Here is a 15,619-nt window from a genome sequence, read left to right on the forward strand (position 1 = left end):
AACGATTTGATGCTCTATCAAATATTTCTATCCATTTGGATGCACACGTTAAACATCAACAAATATTGATAATATTTTGCTAATGTCATTAATTAACAATATGATTAACGTTAAATGAAAAAATATACATATGATTTTCAAGCTGGTTAATGCAATCGGTTAAAATACAAAATCTTTATCTGCAAACTTTTATCGTACGTTATAAAATTTGATTTATTACCTATATAATCTCGACGTTTCTCGTTTCTCTTTTTTTTTTTTTATTTTTGTTTTGCCTTGTAAATATTTATAAAACGTTTTATACTAAACTTTTTATCATCGATTATAAAAATTAGGCATTAAAATTCCTCGGAATATTTTTTGCATGCATTATATTTCGTATGCGGCGCATACATTTATTTTTTACAGTACACCTCGTCTCATTTATTTTTTATTTATCGTCTTGGCGATTTGTTATTAAAATATTAAATATTAATAAAAATGATCGACTAAAGGTACGATTAAAGGATAGCCAAATTTTTCCTCCTCTCCGGCCCTTTCCCTCTCTTAGGCCTCTGTATACCAGGTACGCATGACTAAACTAGAAATTTCATTGGCTTTAATCCTTCTGCGGTAGGATAAACTTCAAGGAAACTTTTTAAATATTTCAACGCACAGAAACCCTCGGTTTCGAGAGTAGCTCGAATGTGAATCGTTGGAGAGCAGAAACACCAACGGACTGCTTCTAGAATCGTATTAAAAAGTACCTTACCGCTCCCCGGCATATTTGCGTTACCATAGCACGTAATTGCTAAGACAAGGACGTTGTATTTTTTAACTTTATTTTTCACGTAACTGGAAAATATTATAGGAAAGAAAGACACGGAGATAGAACAGTTTCGATAAATATTTCAATTTCGTGTTTAAACTATTGCGCGAACAAGTTGTACATAATTTTGATGACGCGTGTTTAAAAATTACGAACAAAAATTAAAACAATATAATACTGTAACAATGAAAATTTTGAAAATCGTATAAAAATGTCTAAATAATTAATAATCTAAAATATTATCTTTTTAATTTATTTAAAATAATGTTTACTTAACTGGATCCCAACGAACACTACCCTTTCTCTATTCTCTTTCAAACACTCATGTTTTTCTTTCTTCACACTCCCATTCTCTGTAATTCTCATGCACATTTCCATAAGTTCGATCTCTATGCGTTTCTAGCCTAAGTTCGTCTGACAAAGAAAGACCACATAGAACCGTTTGTTTATCTTTTACCTAACGGATCCTGTGTCGTTCAAGGACGCCCAAATTGAAACGTTCTCTCGTTCTCTTATTGCTCATACACCTCAAACACACACTAAACTCGCATACATATGCCAAAATATAAATCCATACCAACAATAAAAAAATCTTAAAACGTACGAACAAAAATAACATATAAATAAATAATTCGATAAAACATGTGTGCACGATCTCTTTCGAGTTGCACCGATTAGGAATTTTCTTCTCATTACTCTTCGATATATAAATCATGATTCGTAATATAAAGCAATAAAATTCTTTCAATTTTCTAAATCAAATTTGTTAGAAAATATAATATTATACGAAAGCAAATTGCTATAGGTATCTCGCGTGCATCGTAAACTTGATCTTACGGTTTCTATCGTTTAAGATTATATACTTAAATACACTCATACATATATACATGTATATATATATATAAAAGCATAAGCAAGTAATGGTACTTACGTTGGTAAATGTGGCTATCGTAAAGTTTGGTCATAGCATAGACCACAGGTATATCCTATACGACATAATCTCACGTTTCTCGCTTATGCGTGTGCTCTTGTATTAACACATTTACTATATCAACATTATATATTGCACAAGCAACTACTAACACCCCTTTATCAAACTCGTCCTACTCGTATACGTGTGCGTGTATGTGTCTATCTAACTGCGTGTGCGTGTGTATTATATGTATGCACATAAAGTCGACAAACGTTGCACCTAAGCGAATTCTAACAATAGTATTAACGTAGTTTCCCACATGTATCGTAATATACCAACTAATCTCCACGGTAACGTTAAAATGCTCGTATGAGCATTCCCATTCGCACACACGTAATACATCAAACGTATCAGGTGCAACATTTCTAATTCATTTTAGATAATTCGCTTTACATTTTCACGAATTCCACTGGAAGAAAACGCGTTATTATTTTTCATCGATATAAAAATTTAAAAAAGTCGTTCAAAAATATCGTTTCACTTCGATAATGGCGATGGAAAACGATGAAACAAAAAAAAAAAAAGAAAGAATAAAAAGAATACAGATAAAACCGTACTCGTTAAATCTGATTTTCTTTGATAAATGCGGTAACTTTGATTCGAGAGCGTTTTTTTTATTTTTCTTTCTTTTATTTTTATTTTCTCCCCTTTTGAAATTTTCACATATCTCGTGCCGCGCGATGAATTTTTTCTCTTTTATTTTTTCCTCTACTTCCGTACGATCACGGGATTCGGTTTTTTTATAAACGTTGCGAGGATACTTATTGCATGTTTTTGAGAGTAGCCAAAGAAAAAAAAGAAAAAAAAGGAAACAAAAAAATGAAGAGAGAACGGTTACTATTTTCTATTAGAATAGTCGAGAACTTTGAAGAGATGAAGTTGTTCAGTTCATGTAGTTTAATAATCTGTTTTATCGATAGGATAATTGAAAGACCACTTTACGATGTTCGATTCGAAGTGTGAGGGATGAGGTGATGAAAACGGAGGAGGTGGTACTGAGGGTGAATGGGGGGAACGGGGGGGGGTGGAAGAAGAAGAGGTGGTAGTGGCAAACGGTTGGCTCGTAAACGCATTATAGACACTTCTCAATGCAATTAGAGTCCGGAATCGTCGAAGGACTTTGAGGAAGAAGTTTCGTCACGTTTTCGATAATCCAAAACCGACTTCGGATGGTCGACCATTTCCTACTTTCGTTTTAACTTTATTCATGTAAACAATTTTTCCACTCTTCTTACTTTTTTATTAAATTTACCTATCTACTCGAAATATAGACGTAGTTTGTTATATTACTCGTTTGCATTTGAAAAATAATTTTTCTTTTTCGAAAAGGAAAGATTCGCGACTCTCGTTTCTAATTCAAAATAATCTTGTACAAATTAAAAAATTTACGATAAATTGTTTCTTATCTGCAATTAATTTCTAAGATAAACTTTCTTATAAGATCTTTTTCCTTTCATTCGAATAAATTCAAACTCGAAATGAAATTCGTGTAAAAAAATTTGTTTTCTATACGAATGCAACAAATTTGTATACAAAATTACGAAATGTAAAAATTACATGATTACGAAACTCTTCCGCGTCGTGAATATTCATAAGGTCACCTTCCGATGGATTATAACTTCTTTAAACATTCATGCCACTTTTTTTTCCGAGGAAAAAAATTGTTCATTAAAGCAATCCAAAACGCGCCCTCCCGACCCAAATATTAATTGCAAAAAGTCGGATTTCAAAGTAAACGACGTAAATGTACTTCTATCGCGTTATTAAAAATGTGTTATATATCTAACGATAATGTTAATTAACAATATATACAAATTTCACTTTTAAACGAATTGCGGTTACTCTAAATTTTTTAATACCATAAACTTAACACGTGCGATAACATTTACGACTATTTTTTTCTCTATTGATAAGCATCACGTATTGTACAAATATATATATATATATAAAAAGAAAATAAAGAAAAAAATTAAAAAAATATTGCAATAAAAAAAGAAATAAACATAGGATGGTAGGAGTAAAGAAATTTTTTCATTTTGTTATATTTAACAGCTGCGAAACAATTTGTTGCGTTTTCCTCATATGTGTGTGTGTGTGCATCGATATACATACACGTACCTATACATGTATGTAGTTATATCCAATAACGCGGCAACGACCGTAAAGTTCGTAAAGAGCAAAGGCAAAAAGCCTCGGCTGACGTTCGAGTTATATGCTTCCGACGTGGCATCTCCTTCTCCGGGGTTGTTTACACAACGAGAAGGGTTTTGCCCGGCAGCTTTTCAGGCTAAAACGACCCTTCTTCTCTTCTTCCCTCTCTCTCTCTCTTTTTCTCTTTCCTTTTCCTAACAGTTTATTCTCTCTTTGTTCCTCTTACGAAGCAAACCGGGGTATAGGGCAAAGTTATTGCGAGCCACAATTCACTTGCACGGAAATCTCTTAATCTGAGCTTACAATCGCGACGAATGAATTACGTAGGTGAAATTCTATCGTAGAACCGAGCCGCGCAACGATCCATTGATGACTACGTATACCTGGATATCTATATGCACACCTACACAGATACGCGTGTAACTTATATGTAGATAGGAAGACTTAGGGGTTCGTTAAATCTCGCTAAAGTATGACGAAGTATGATTTTTATTTTCTACCAGGTCGTATTTTTTATCGGAAACGATAAAAATAAGAAAAAAAATATAAAAAAAATATAGAAAAGGAAAGAAGTGAGATTAGAGAAATAAAATGGTCTTATCGAACGTAGTTGAAATGAAACATATTGTGTACAAAAAAGTAAATACTTATTTACTTCAATCACGTTTTAGATTAAAACATTGATCGACCATTTCGAGCCTCTAACTCGAAATGAGTTTAACTAACCATGGTTTTGGTTTTACTCGTTGTTACCCGTTATTAAACTAGATTGCTAAAATGTTCAAATAAAGCGCGTGCGAAATTACAGGATACATCGAGCAGGAGGAGGAGGAGGTGTGGGAGGAGGTGGTGGGGGGAGGGGGAAAGAAAGTTCTATCTATCTAAAAGCTTGCTGTGCTTTTTACGAGCCCTAAAAACATTACCGTCGCTAAGTCGTTAACTCGACATCCCTTCTCTATTTCACTTCTCTCTCATTCTCTTCAACACTACTGCAATTTCTAGCGAGAACCCGTTATACATAAATTTACACGCCAACGATGTAAGTGCGTCTGTTATGCGTTTGACTTCTATGAGATAATAATAATCAAGCAAAGCTGAAACATTTGAATATTTAATCGCTCGCCATCACGGGTTTACACTTTCGAGTTATTACAAGGGTTCAATCGTTCGTGATAATCGATAGAATAAATTTACAATTGAATATTTACATGATAGAAACAGTTTAACATATCTCATTCTGCATACATATATATATATATACATGTACGTAGAAATATTTGTATGAATTCATTTTTATATTATAATGAGAGAATAATAATTAATTAATAAAATATTTGGATTTATATGTGTTTCAGGCCTCGTTTTACTCGACTGCACTGAAAACCTTGATCTCCGTGTCTACTGTGATACTGCTTGGCCTCATATTTGCTTACCATGCCTTAGAAGTTCAGGTGTGTATAAAAATATAAGGCGACCTTAGGTTAATCCTAATATCTTTCTCTCTCTCTCTCTCTTTTTCCTTCTCCTTCTCTTTTGTATATAATAGCGTGCGCGTAAACAATCGTGCAGGTTGAACGCTTGTGCTCAGTTTAGAATTACGAGCATCTGCGTCGATGCAACGTTTAGTAGAACGTATTCGCGTATAGCTAACTCTCATGTAAAAGGATTACGTTCGAGTGAGTAGATTTTAATATACGCGATAACGATACTTTACTTCGAGACGTCACGATAGGCAAAAATTATTCTTACAAAAGTAAGATCTTGATTAAGATTCTCTTTGAATATATTATGAATAATAAGTACGAAACAATTAAGCCTATTTCCGAATTTAATCAAAGATTTGCACTTTTTTTAACCTTTGTTGAAAACTCGAAGGAGGAAAAAAAAAACAAAGAAAAAGAAGAAAAGTACTAAACTCGAGAATGTTCAGAACCGAAAGTTAAGTACTTACGAGTCTCTCTCTCTCTCTCTCTCTTTTTCTCTCACTCTCTCAAGATGACTCTATTCGACCTTTCTGTAATGATGTTCGTTCGAGTAGTAAACCCTTTCCATGAATCGCACTTGACAAACTTCCGTTCGTTTCCGGCGGAATATTAAAGAGCTATCAAACCGAGACACCTACTTTAGAATCAGAGGTTCTCAAACTTAGATAACCTATTCGACCAACGACAAACCTATTTGTTGTTTGTTAAATGGTTTTCTTTTTTGTTTAAAACATTTGTAATAATCACTAATAATTTTCGATTCGATCAATTTGATATTATTACATTTCGTTACTTTGGGATACGTCAAATTTTGAATGAATTGCAATCTTTAAGAGAATCAGTATTTTTATATTTTTTATTTTCTTTTTCTTTTTTTTGTATTCTATCTTTATTTACTTGTTCCCTCTCTCTCTCTCTCTCTATCTCCCTCCCTCTCCCTCTTTCTCTATCTATCTTTTTCTATATTACTATTCGATTTTCAATACCCTTTAACAATACAGTATCGATATTCCGGTTACCTCTAAATTGTCTTCGAAGCTTGGAGTTATTGTGTGCCTGTCGTTGATGCAACGTCACGACGATAGAAAATTTCAACTGGAACTAAACGAGACCCGTCCGAATAGTCGACGAGAATTCGTTCATATGGTTTTTCCTATCTTCCGAAAGTAAAAAAAAAAAAAAGAAAAAAAAGAAAGTGAAACATTTCGAACATTAAAATTCTTTGAGAAAACTAAACTTTAACAAAAAAATTGTGTGACACGCGTTGATTAGAAAATTTGAAAAATATTTGTTTAAAACGTTAAATTATTTGTCGAAATATATATATATATATATATTCGTATATGCATATACATATATTCTTGTAACATGACAGGAATAATTATGGAGGACATAACATTGGCCGTACGTCTATTTTACGGCTATTGCGTTAAAACAATGCACGTATGTGTTATATGCATATATGCATATATATATATGTATATATGAATATACAAAGGCTGATAGAGGTATATAATATCTAAATATATATGGGTGTAGATGGATAGTCAAGTTCGTATCTCCGATGTCACGGCTTGAACATTTTCGTAGGTCGTAACTTTGCTCTATCTGCATTTCCATACCTACGATAATACCTTGAATTTTATTGATGGCTTCCGTTGAATCGATTCCGTTTCAATTTTTCGATAATAGCTCGATAACATTTAACGAGAGAATTGACTAAATCGTATTCGTTTAACATATCTCATTCTCATATATTCTATCGGACAAAAATTCCTAATAATATCGTAAACTGTTATTATGAAAATAATATTTCTTTCGAGGACGAATCGATATCGTCGAATTTTTCCAATAATCAAATTTTCAACCGATAATCAATCGTGAAAGTAATTTAAATCGTACCTATATATTTTTACGACACGAAAGATTTGAATTATTCGACAATTATTTTTCATACGAACTCTTTTCGACTCGATACAAAAAAATAAAATAATTCAAACACGTCTATTTTTTTTTTTTTAATATTTGACATTAATCGATTAATTTTTTCCTAATAACAGTAATAATTATTCATTAATATATTTAATATCTTTGATACAAAATAATTAGAAAGTTAATTAAATTCGACAGCTTTATTGGTTAACACTTTAGCTTGTAACTTAGAGACACGGTGACTCTACGTTTGAAGTTAAATTCGCAATTAATTTTCCTTTGCGTGCTAGCAATTTTCGTACTCTCTCTCTCAGTATGTGACTTCAGTAGGATGCGTAGAGACTGTCAAAGGGGAATTAAGTTCGTCGGAATCTCAACGTATTATCGATGAAATCCATGAGTCTCTGAGAGAAGGGACAGGACTTGTGCGTTGCGATAACTACGTGATATCTACCTCATCCCATACTAATTACGAGTAATATAGAGAAGCGATAACACTAGTCTATCACCCTCTTCCCGAATTCTCCTTTCCTATTGCACGACATTTTGCGAGTTGAACTGGACATCGGTATCACGAGAATGCTTTGTCCTTCCTAAATTATGTACAAGTAGATCTAATCTCTCTTTCTCTCTGTTTGTATACCAGTATGCGATATATATCTAATCATTTATGATTAATACATAATTCAATTAAATATATATTAAATCCTATCAAATAATTTCAATTCTAATTAATACTTGAAACACTTTTGATGTCATCAATTAAAAGTGAATAAATATTTCATTTGACATAAGCTTTTTCGGTAATTAATCTCGTTCGTATAATCTTTTCCAAAAGTATCGAGAATCAGATTGAGAATCACTGAAAGGGAGAGAGATACTGCAAATCAACTCGAGTATCAATATTTAAGTTGCTGCTTAAACGATTTTGGTAAAAGGAGCTTCAAAGTATTTTATGAGGCTCGGTTTATTATTATCACAATCGCTTCCTATTTTATTAAAGGAAAGTTTCAATATGTTGAATTAGATAGAAATGACTAATAATTTATAAATCGTCGTTAAAAATATTCTCTCAAAGAATTTTCTTCTTCTTCTTCTGCTTCTTCTTCTTCTCCTTTGATATATATTTCTTTTCCTTTTCTTTCCATTCTACTTCTTCTTTTTAATTTATCTACGAGAGCTTCCCGTTTTCTACGAATTAGTTTAAAGCGACACACCCATGTTTTATTATAAACGCCGTAAGGATTCTGCGGTAAAACGTAAATTCCAAGTTTCCCTTCGCCAAAGTAGAACCAGCTTGATTACAATGGCAGTTAAATATTACTTCCGTCTTAAACGGGACGTGCCTTGTACTCCGTGTGCTTGCACGATATTCCTTAAAAAGCCTTTATTTACGTTCTTAATTTCTCTCTCATAATTCTATTTGAAATCCCGTCATCTTCATCAAAGTGATTTAATCCGTAATAATTAATGGTAAATCGAGTATTGCGAATAAAATGTGAATATTAACAACACTAATGAAATTCGAGTTAAATTGAAGATAAACACGTTTCGCGTTCCTACGAATCGCGAAGATTTTATTTTTCAATCTTATCATTGACGTAAGCATTGTTTTTTCTTTCTCAACAATATTTTACGGTAAATCTAGCAACGGACAATGTGAAAAAAATTACTAACAAATGAAAAAAGTACAAAAAATAATGATTTCTCGTCGGACCTATGGAAAAAAAAAAAAAGAAGAAGACAAAAAAATAAAAAAAAAAAAAGATAAATAAGGATACATATATGCAAAGATTTTATCTGGGAAAATCTAAAATGCAAATTTTTCCTTGTCTATTCGAAGTCACACGAGCGACGCGACGACGCGAATCACCGGCGCGAATAAAAGCTTGGCACATGCTAAAACCTTTTGCCCGGAGAAACTTTTCGTCTTTTTGACGATGTGCGATTTATGCATGCATGCATGTATGTATGTATGTATGTATGTTGTACGAATCAATAGTATTCATTGAATATTTCCACGGTTCTCTGAGCTTTTCAAGAGCACTCGCGGCTTATAATAACTGAAAGACGGCGGAAAGCATAACTCTCCTTAACTTTTCTCTTCGTGATCGTATCGTTATGTATGTGTGCATGTATGTGTATTTGTACATTTGTATCTTAGCCGAAATATCTCTACCTCGAAAGCTTTACTCGAGAAAAAAAACAAATAACCAAATAAAATTATTTGACTAAAAAATCTTAGCAGGGCTTTCAACGATAAAAGAAAAGTAGCAAAAGAATGAAATATTGGAAAAAGGAGAAGAAGAAAAAAGAAAAAAACAACAGAAGTAGAAAGAAATGTCAGACTTCGAAAAAGTTTCGAAGTTCAATTAGAAGTTCTTTCTTTGAGAAGGTTTTTTTCTGGTTTCGGTCCAATTTTTTGTACGCACTTGATACCCCACTAAATTAAGAGAGAAAAATTAAGATAGACGAGTAGAGAGGAAAAGTAAAGAAAAAGTCAAGAAAAACAATGACACCTTAACTCTTTCATTTATTTCTATTTGCCCATCGTATCGTGGACGTGACTTCATAAAAAAAGTTCCCGAGACTACTGAGAGAAGGAATTGTACAAGTTGAAGCTGAGGAAATGTGCCAAGTCACGAAAATTTAACAGCTGCATTCTGACAGATTTTACGTAGCAAAACTTTCTTAACGAAACCGATTACTTATTTTGTCCTATCGTCGAATTTTACATTTTTTGGTTTTTTTATTTCAACATATTTATACGTAAAAGAGAAAGCATGCGTTAACATTAATTTGTGTAATCCATTAATTCGTGAAATACGATGGTAAGTGATAACATTGTATAATACAGACAATAGCTAACAAGTGAAGAGAATGCATAAAAAAACTAAAAAAATAGTCGAGAAACCGTTCTATAAATTGGCTTAATTTCCACTCACCCTTCTATTATCAATCGTCATTCTTCTCAGCTTCTGACCAGACGTATTAAAACGTGCTGAGATGTATTCCTGTTTGATAGATTATCCATTTTTTTATCTCACTTATCCTCTCACTAGATACAACACTACACTACACCATCAACAACACTGCATCAGCACAACGATACTCTAATTATATAATAAATAATAAAAATTTCAATAATTAATCGCGTTAGATGTATTTTATCTTATATACACGATGTTAATATATATACACACGTATGCGAGTCACCACTCGTCACTAGTACACGCACACACTCACGCACATATGCATATTATTTGCATAGCAACAAAACACGCGACGTATACGCGAATGAATTCATCATACTTTTCTAATATCGGTCCTACGTCTCGCGACGCTCGAAGAAGACTGACAATAACTATGAAGGTAACAAACTACGCAGTATACTAGACCAAAGTCAAATCAATGAATGTTAATGTGTATACAAATGCGACGATGAGATCTCTGACAACATTGGAATATAAAAACTGGCCGCGCGAGGGGGGAGTAACATTTACTAATCGTAAATAGTTTTCTAAACACTCAGTCTCTTACGTCATTTCTTCAAATTATCGACAATAAAATCATTTTTCTAAAAACATCAAATCGTTTATTTACATTTCATAAAACTGAGATGAATTTTTATCTATAATTTATTTTTATTTAATTATATGATCAAATAATCAATTCAAATAATTAAATAATCAAAATAGAATTCACGTTAATTAATTGAAAACCAAAATGAAATCAAACGATAAATCGTAATTATTAATATGTCGATACTTTCTAAAGATAAAAATACGCCAATTAACGAAACTGTAGAGAATTTTCGGCTGATTATGCATTTCAATTATGTCGTTTCGAGTCACGTTCGTTCAATTAAACTACATTCATTTGTTACCTCGGTAAACGATTACCGAAATTTCTACTTGACAAATTCTATCAACTATTATTTAACTTAATACTATATATTCGAATTCTAATTTGTTTTGCTAAAAAATATTAGATTTCGAAAAATAATTTCTTTATCGTTTAAGAAAAAATGTCGTATGATTATTTGTACAAGTTAACGTTAAAATAAATTTAATTTTATGATATACGAGAGAACACGTATTACAGGATATTTTGAAATTCTTTGAACGATAATAAAATATCAACATTTTCCATTACCTAAACGAATATCTCGCGTCCATTTCAATACTTCGTTTTAATATTCATTATTTCAATATAATAATTACATTTTACATAAAACAACTCGTTCGAATGGGACTATCGAATTATATCGGACGAATGTTTTTTACTTTTATTGTAACTATTAATTTATTAATCGTAGAATTTGTCACTATTATTTTCTCGTATTTCTAACTTTGTATCAAGTGCATTAATATAATTAAATGTAAAGGGGGTTGTCAGAGACGACAAACTTGATCATTTCCCATGACTCTGAAGGACTAAATAAACAATGTTTTTGTTTATCCACGAGTGTCTCAAGTTTTTCACACGAGATTCAATATATTCCACCCTCTGTTTGCAAAACGTTACCACCGCTATCAAAGTAACCCTCGTAAAGTGCACTTTGGATCTCATCGACGACGACGACGACGACGACGAGTTGATGCGTAACACGTGCGACTCTCTTCTTCGTGAATAAAATCTTCAAAAGTTTTACGCTTTTATCAATAAGGAAAGCTCTTTGATATTAGATAATGATTCGATCGTATCAAAGTAAACGAACACGCGGAGAGTATTTCCTTATTTTTATTAATAAATTTGCCTAACTTTTTTATTACCTAAACTTTTTATTCAAACTTTAAACCTTTTCGAAACTTTTTTTAATATCCAATTCCGGGTATTATTTAATAAAAAGATATACCTATGCCAGAGGTAATACAAATTCATTATTATTAATTGATCGAAAGATATATTATAGATAATTATCATATTCAAGAAGCACGTATTTTTTGCATGACGAATAATAAAGAAAATAAAAATGATTACGTTTCTTCGTTTGCGTGCTTGATCATTGAGTACGGATTAAATTTATTTTTCCTGATAACAACGCTATTGTTCGATAACAAAGCATTTCATTCCTTTGTCGTACGGATTTTTCAAATCTTTTTATTCGATATTTTCATCGAGCTAACGATCTTCTTTATCTTCGAATACACTAACGAAACATAAAATATACTTGGACTAAAAAACAACTAAATTACATATGCATTTTTATTACATATTATATAAAATATAATATATATGACGACCTATATATGGGTGGCTAGTAACGAAAGAGTATAAACAATAATATTTAATATTCTAAATAAATATATACGTTAATATTTGTATATCGGAATTCCTACTATAAATAAATGATAAAAATATCGAAACAAAATAAAAGATGGTTGTTTTAAGAACGAAATTTAATAAAATTTCGATACAATTATATAAACCGAATAGAAAAAGAAAAAATAGTTTGGAAAAGGATAAAACTATCAAACAAAACCTTGGAAAATTGATATCCCTCCGAGAGTATCAATTTGAAGAAAGGAAAGAACGAACAGTGTGCGAATTTTCGAATTACCGAATACGACTGTAAGAGAGCTTGGCTCGATTTTCTACGATCACCTTATACTTACGATACTTTATTACCAAACGCGCCAATGTTCGACGAAGTTATGGTAGTTTCATATGCTTTCTCATTTTAGCATCAACTGCAGCTAGAATTGCAGCGCCAACTGCGACCGATCGTCAATAATACGAAATGAATTGTAACTTTCTAACGTCGGAATGAAATTTTCGTAAAAATTCTTTAAACTCTATTATCAGATAAAAATCGATAAGTAATTTTCTAACAAAAAGTACGATATTGCAATTTCAAAGTTAAATTACGTTATAAAGGATTAGCGTTGGGAAATTTTTCTTTCGTACGAGATAAGAAAGGATAGAAAAATCGATAAACATTAGAGGTTCGAAGCAATGCATGCAAATTTAAATGCATCGGAGTTTCTTAGATAGTTTCGTATCGTTTTAAGATAATCTGTGCGTACAAATCTACCACAGTATGTAAGTAAGTAGTTTTGGTGAAATGATACTGAAAATGATTGCACTAATCCTCTTTCTATCTATTTTTTTTTCTCTCTCTCTTTTTCATTTTTTTTTTTTTACATTTACGATGTAAACGTTCATACGTGACCGGCAAAAAACTTTAATAAAAAATAACACTTGAAAAATTGCACTCTGACCCTATACAACCTATAAGTATGAGTAACATTGTCAACGATTATTAACGCAGTTGAAACAAACAATGAGAATACATGTAACGTTGCACTCTAGCCAAAATTTTAACAATCATGCTTACGTGCACTCCACGTTTTACTACGACAATGTATATTACATTTAAATATGTATAAATTTACTTGAGTATAAACGAATTCACGTGTATATACATGTGTGTGTGTGTGTATGTGTGTGTATGAAAGGAGTACGAGCAGGTATACTTTGCACACTTCGTTGAATAATTATTTTTTAGTTCTTAAATCACGATACAAGTTAATTAAGAATTAATCTAATAATTCACGGTACTTCGAACAGCTGTGCATTTCAGAGAAACGTTTTAAAACTTATTTTAATGCATTTAATGTATGCTCTGTTTCTGAAAAACGGTCTCTCTCTCTCTCTCTTTTCTTTTCTTTTTCTTTTTCTTTGTTATATCCTCTTGTTAAATGTTTCAACAAAGCTAAAATTTTTACCTTTTATTATTAACATCATTAGTTTTAATAAATTCCGACGTTTTATTATATCGTACAAAGATAATAATGGTTAATAACTCACGTTAACGTAAATAAATAACTGTTTAATATTACGAGAAATGGTCTGTTAATGAAATGAAATAAAGAAGGAAAAAAATATGAAAAGAAGAAACAATGGATAGGATGTAATTAATGGTCAAGTAGAAAATTTCATTAACAGATGTCGGAAATCTAAAAGAGAACAAGAAAAAATAGAGAAGAAGAAGGATAAAAAAAATAAAAAAAAGAGAAAGCATAGATCGGTAGGTATAAATCGTTCTAATTCGTCCAACAAGAGTACATTTTCTTCCGTCTCATAAATCACACGTTCAGCGGATTATTTTCTGGTTCAAATTCTTTTTCCCTTTTCTGTAACTTTTTTTTTTTTCTTTTTTTTTTATCTCTTTATCGGGTTCGTTGACGATGAGGAAGATGAAAAAGATGAAAGAAAAAAAAGGGAATAAGTGCGAAGATTAAAAATAATATATTAACGTATTACGATAAGTAATGAAATATTTTTGAAAAAGAAAATTTCAAATTAAAAGAAATAATGTAGAGATTTCGTGTTAATCGTTTTAAATATAGAAAGAAGAAAAAGAAACAAAGAAATAAAAAAAAAGAAAAAGCAATGAAAATTGTATGCTTTGCGTTTAATTAAAAGCCAATGTTTAATTGTAGACTTTAATATCCATTTGTAATTAGAAACATCCGTTTACCGAGATTCTTTTCTTTTTTTTTTATTATACGAGCACGTGTACGATGAATTATCTGTGTATATATATATATATACATAATTATAAGCGAAGCACGTTTTTCAAATTAATCGAGCTTATGCACGTATTCCAATGATGCCTGGAACTTGATATTCGTATAAATGCAAATGAAAATTGCATTGATATAAAAAAAAAGAAAAAAAAAAAACGAATTACGTATTATCGAATTATTTATTTAAAATCTTTCCATTTTATTTTTTTCGTTTATATCTTACGGGAGATCGTCGCGATATTTAAAATTGAACAAATTTTTATATAAAAACGTAAAATAATTTTTCAAACGAACGAGAATCAAATATATAATTGAATTATTTCATTTGATCTTTTTCTCATTGAATTTAATTCGCGAATGTTATCGCAAAAATATATATAATTAGAAAAATTTTGTATGAAAACTAAAAATAGGTATGAGAATTATTTATTATTGATTATAATTCATCAGATCTTTTTTTTGCCAAATTAAACGTACGAAAGATTCTATAAAAATAAAGATATTGGAACCAACCCACGACTGAAGTAAAACTTCTTAAATTATCCCTGGCCCTCTCTTGAAAGTAATATTTCCCCAAAGATATTTTCCGTTTCTCTCACTGAAATAACACACCTCCCTTTTTTATCTTTCACTTTTCACTTTTCGCTTGAAAATTTTCGGTACCCTTCCTCAAAAAAAAAAAAAAGAAAAAGAAATCCTAATCGAAACGTCGAAAAGTTTCAAAAAGAACGAAATA

The 15,619-nt window shown here is 31.2% G+C and overlaps 1 protein-coding gene and 1 long non-coding RNA gene across 9 annotated transcripts in view; one reads left to right on the top strand and one right to left on the bottom strand.

Moving 5' to 3' along the window:
- The window catches only part of LOC122520159, a 123,878-nt gene extending 112,953 nt beyond the window's left edge, over window positions 1–10,925 (bottom strand). The window contains exon 1 of one of the 2 annotated variants that reach the window (XR_006304452.1): window positions 10,294–10,925. This is a non-coding gene — a long non-coding RNA (uncharacterized LOC122520159). The remainder of the gene's footprint in view (window positions 1–10,293) is intronic. The other variant, XR_006304456.1, reaches the window with a different exon arrangement.
- The window catches only part of LOC122520155 (small conductance calcium-activated potassium channel protein), a 143,845-nt gene that overhangs the window by 109,928 nt on the left and 18,298 nt on the right, over window positions 1–15,619 (top strand). For all 7 annotated transcript variants that reach the window (XM_043640158.1, XM_043640159.1, XM_043640164.1 and 4 more), the window contains one exon: window positions 5,288–5,383. In XM_043640158.1, the coding sequence (XP_043496093.1) occupies window positions 5,288–5,383 (96 nt within the window). The remainder of the gene's footprint in view (window positions 1–5,287; window positions 5,384–15,619) is intronic.

The sequence above is a fragment of the Polistes fuscatus genome, unplaced genomic scaffold (assembly GCF_010416935.1).
Source record: "Polistes fuscatus isolate 324 unplaced genomic scaffold, CU_Pfus_HIC Scaffold3, whole genome shotgun sequence".
Classification (NCBI taxonomy): Eukaryota; Metazoa; Arthropoda; class Insecta; order Hymenoptera; family Vespidae; genus Polistes; species Polistes fuscatus.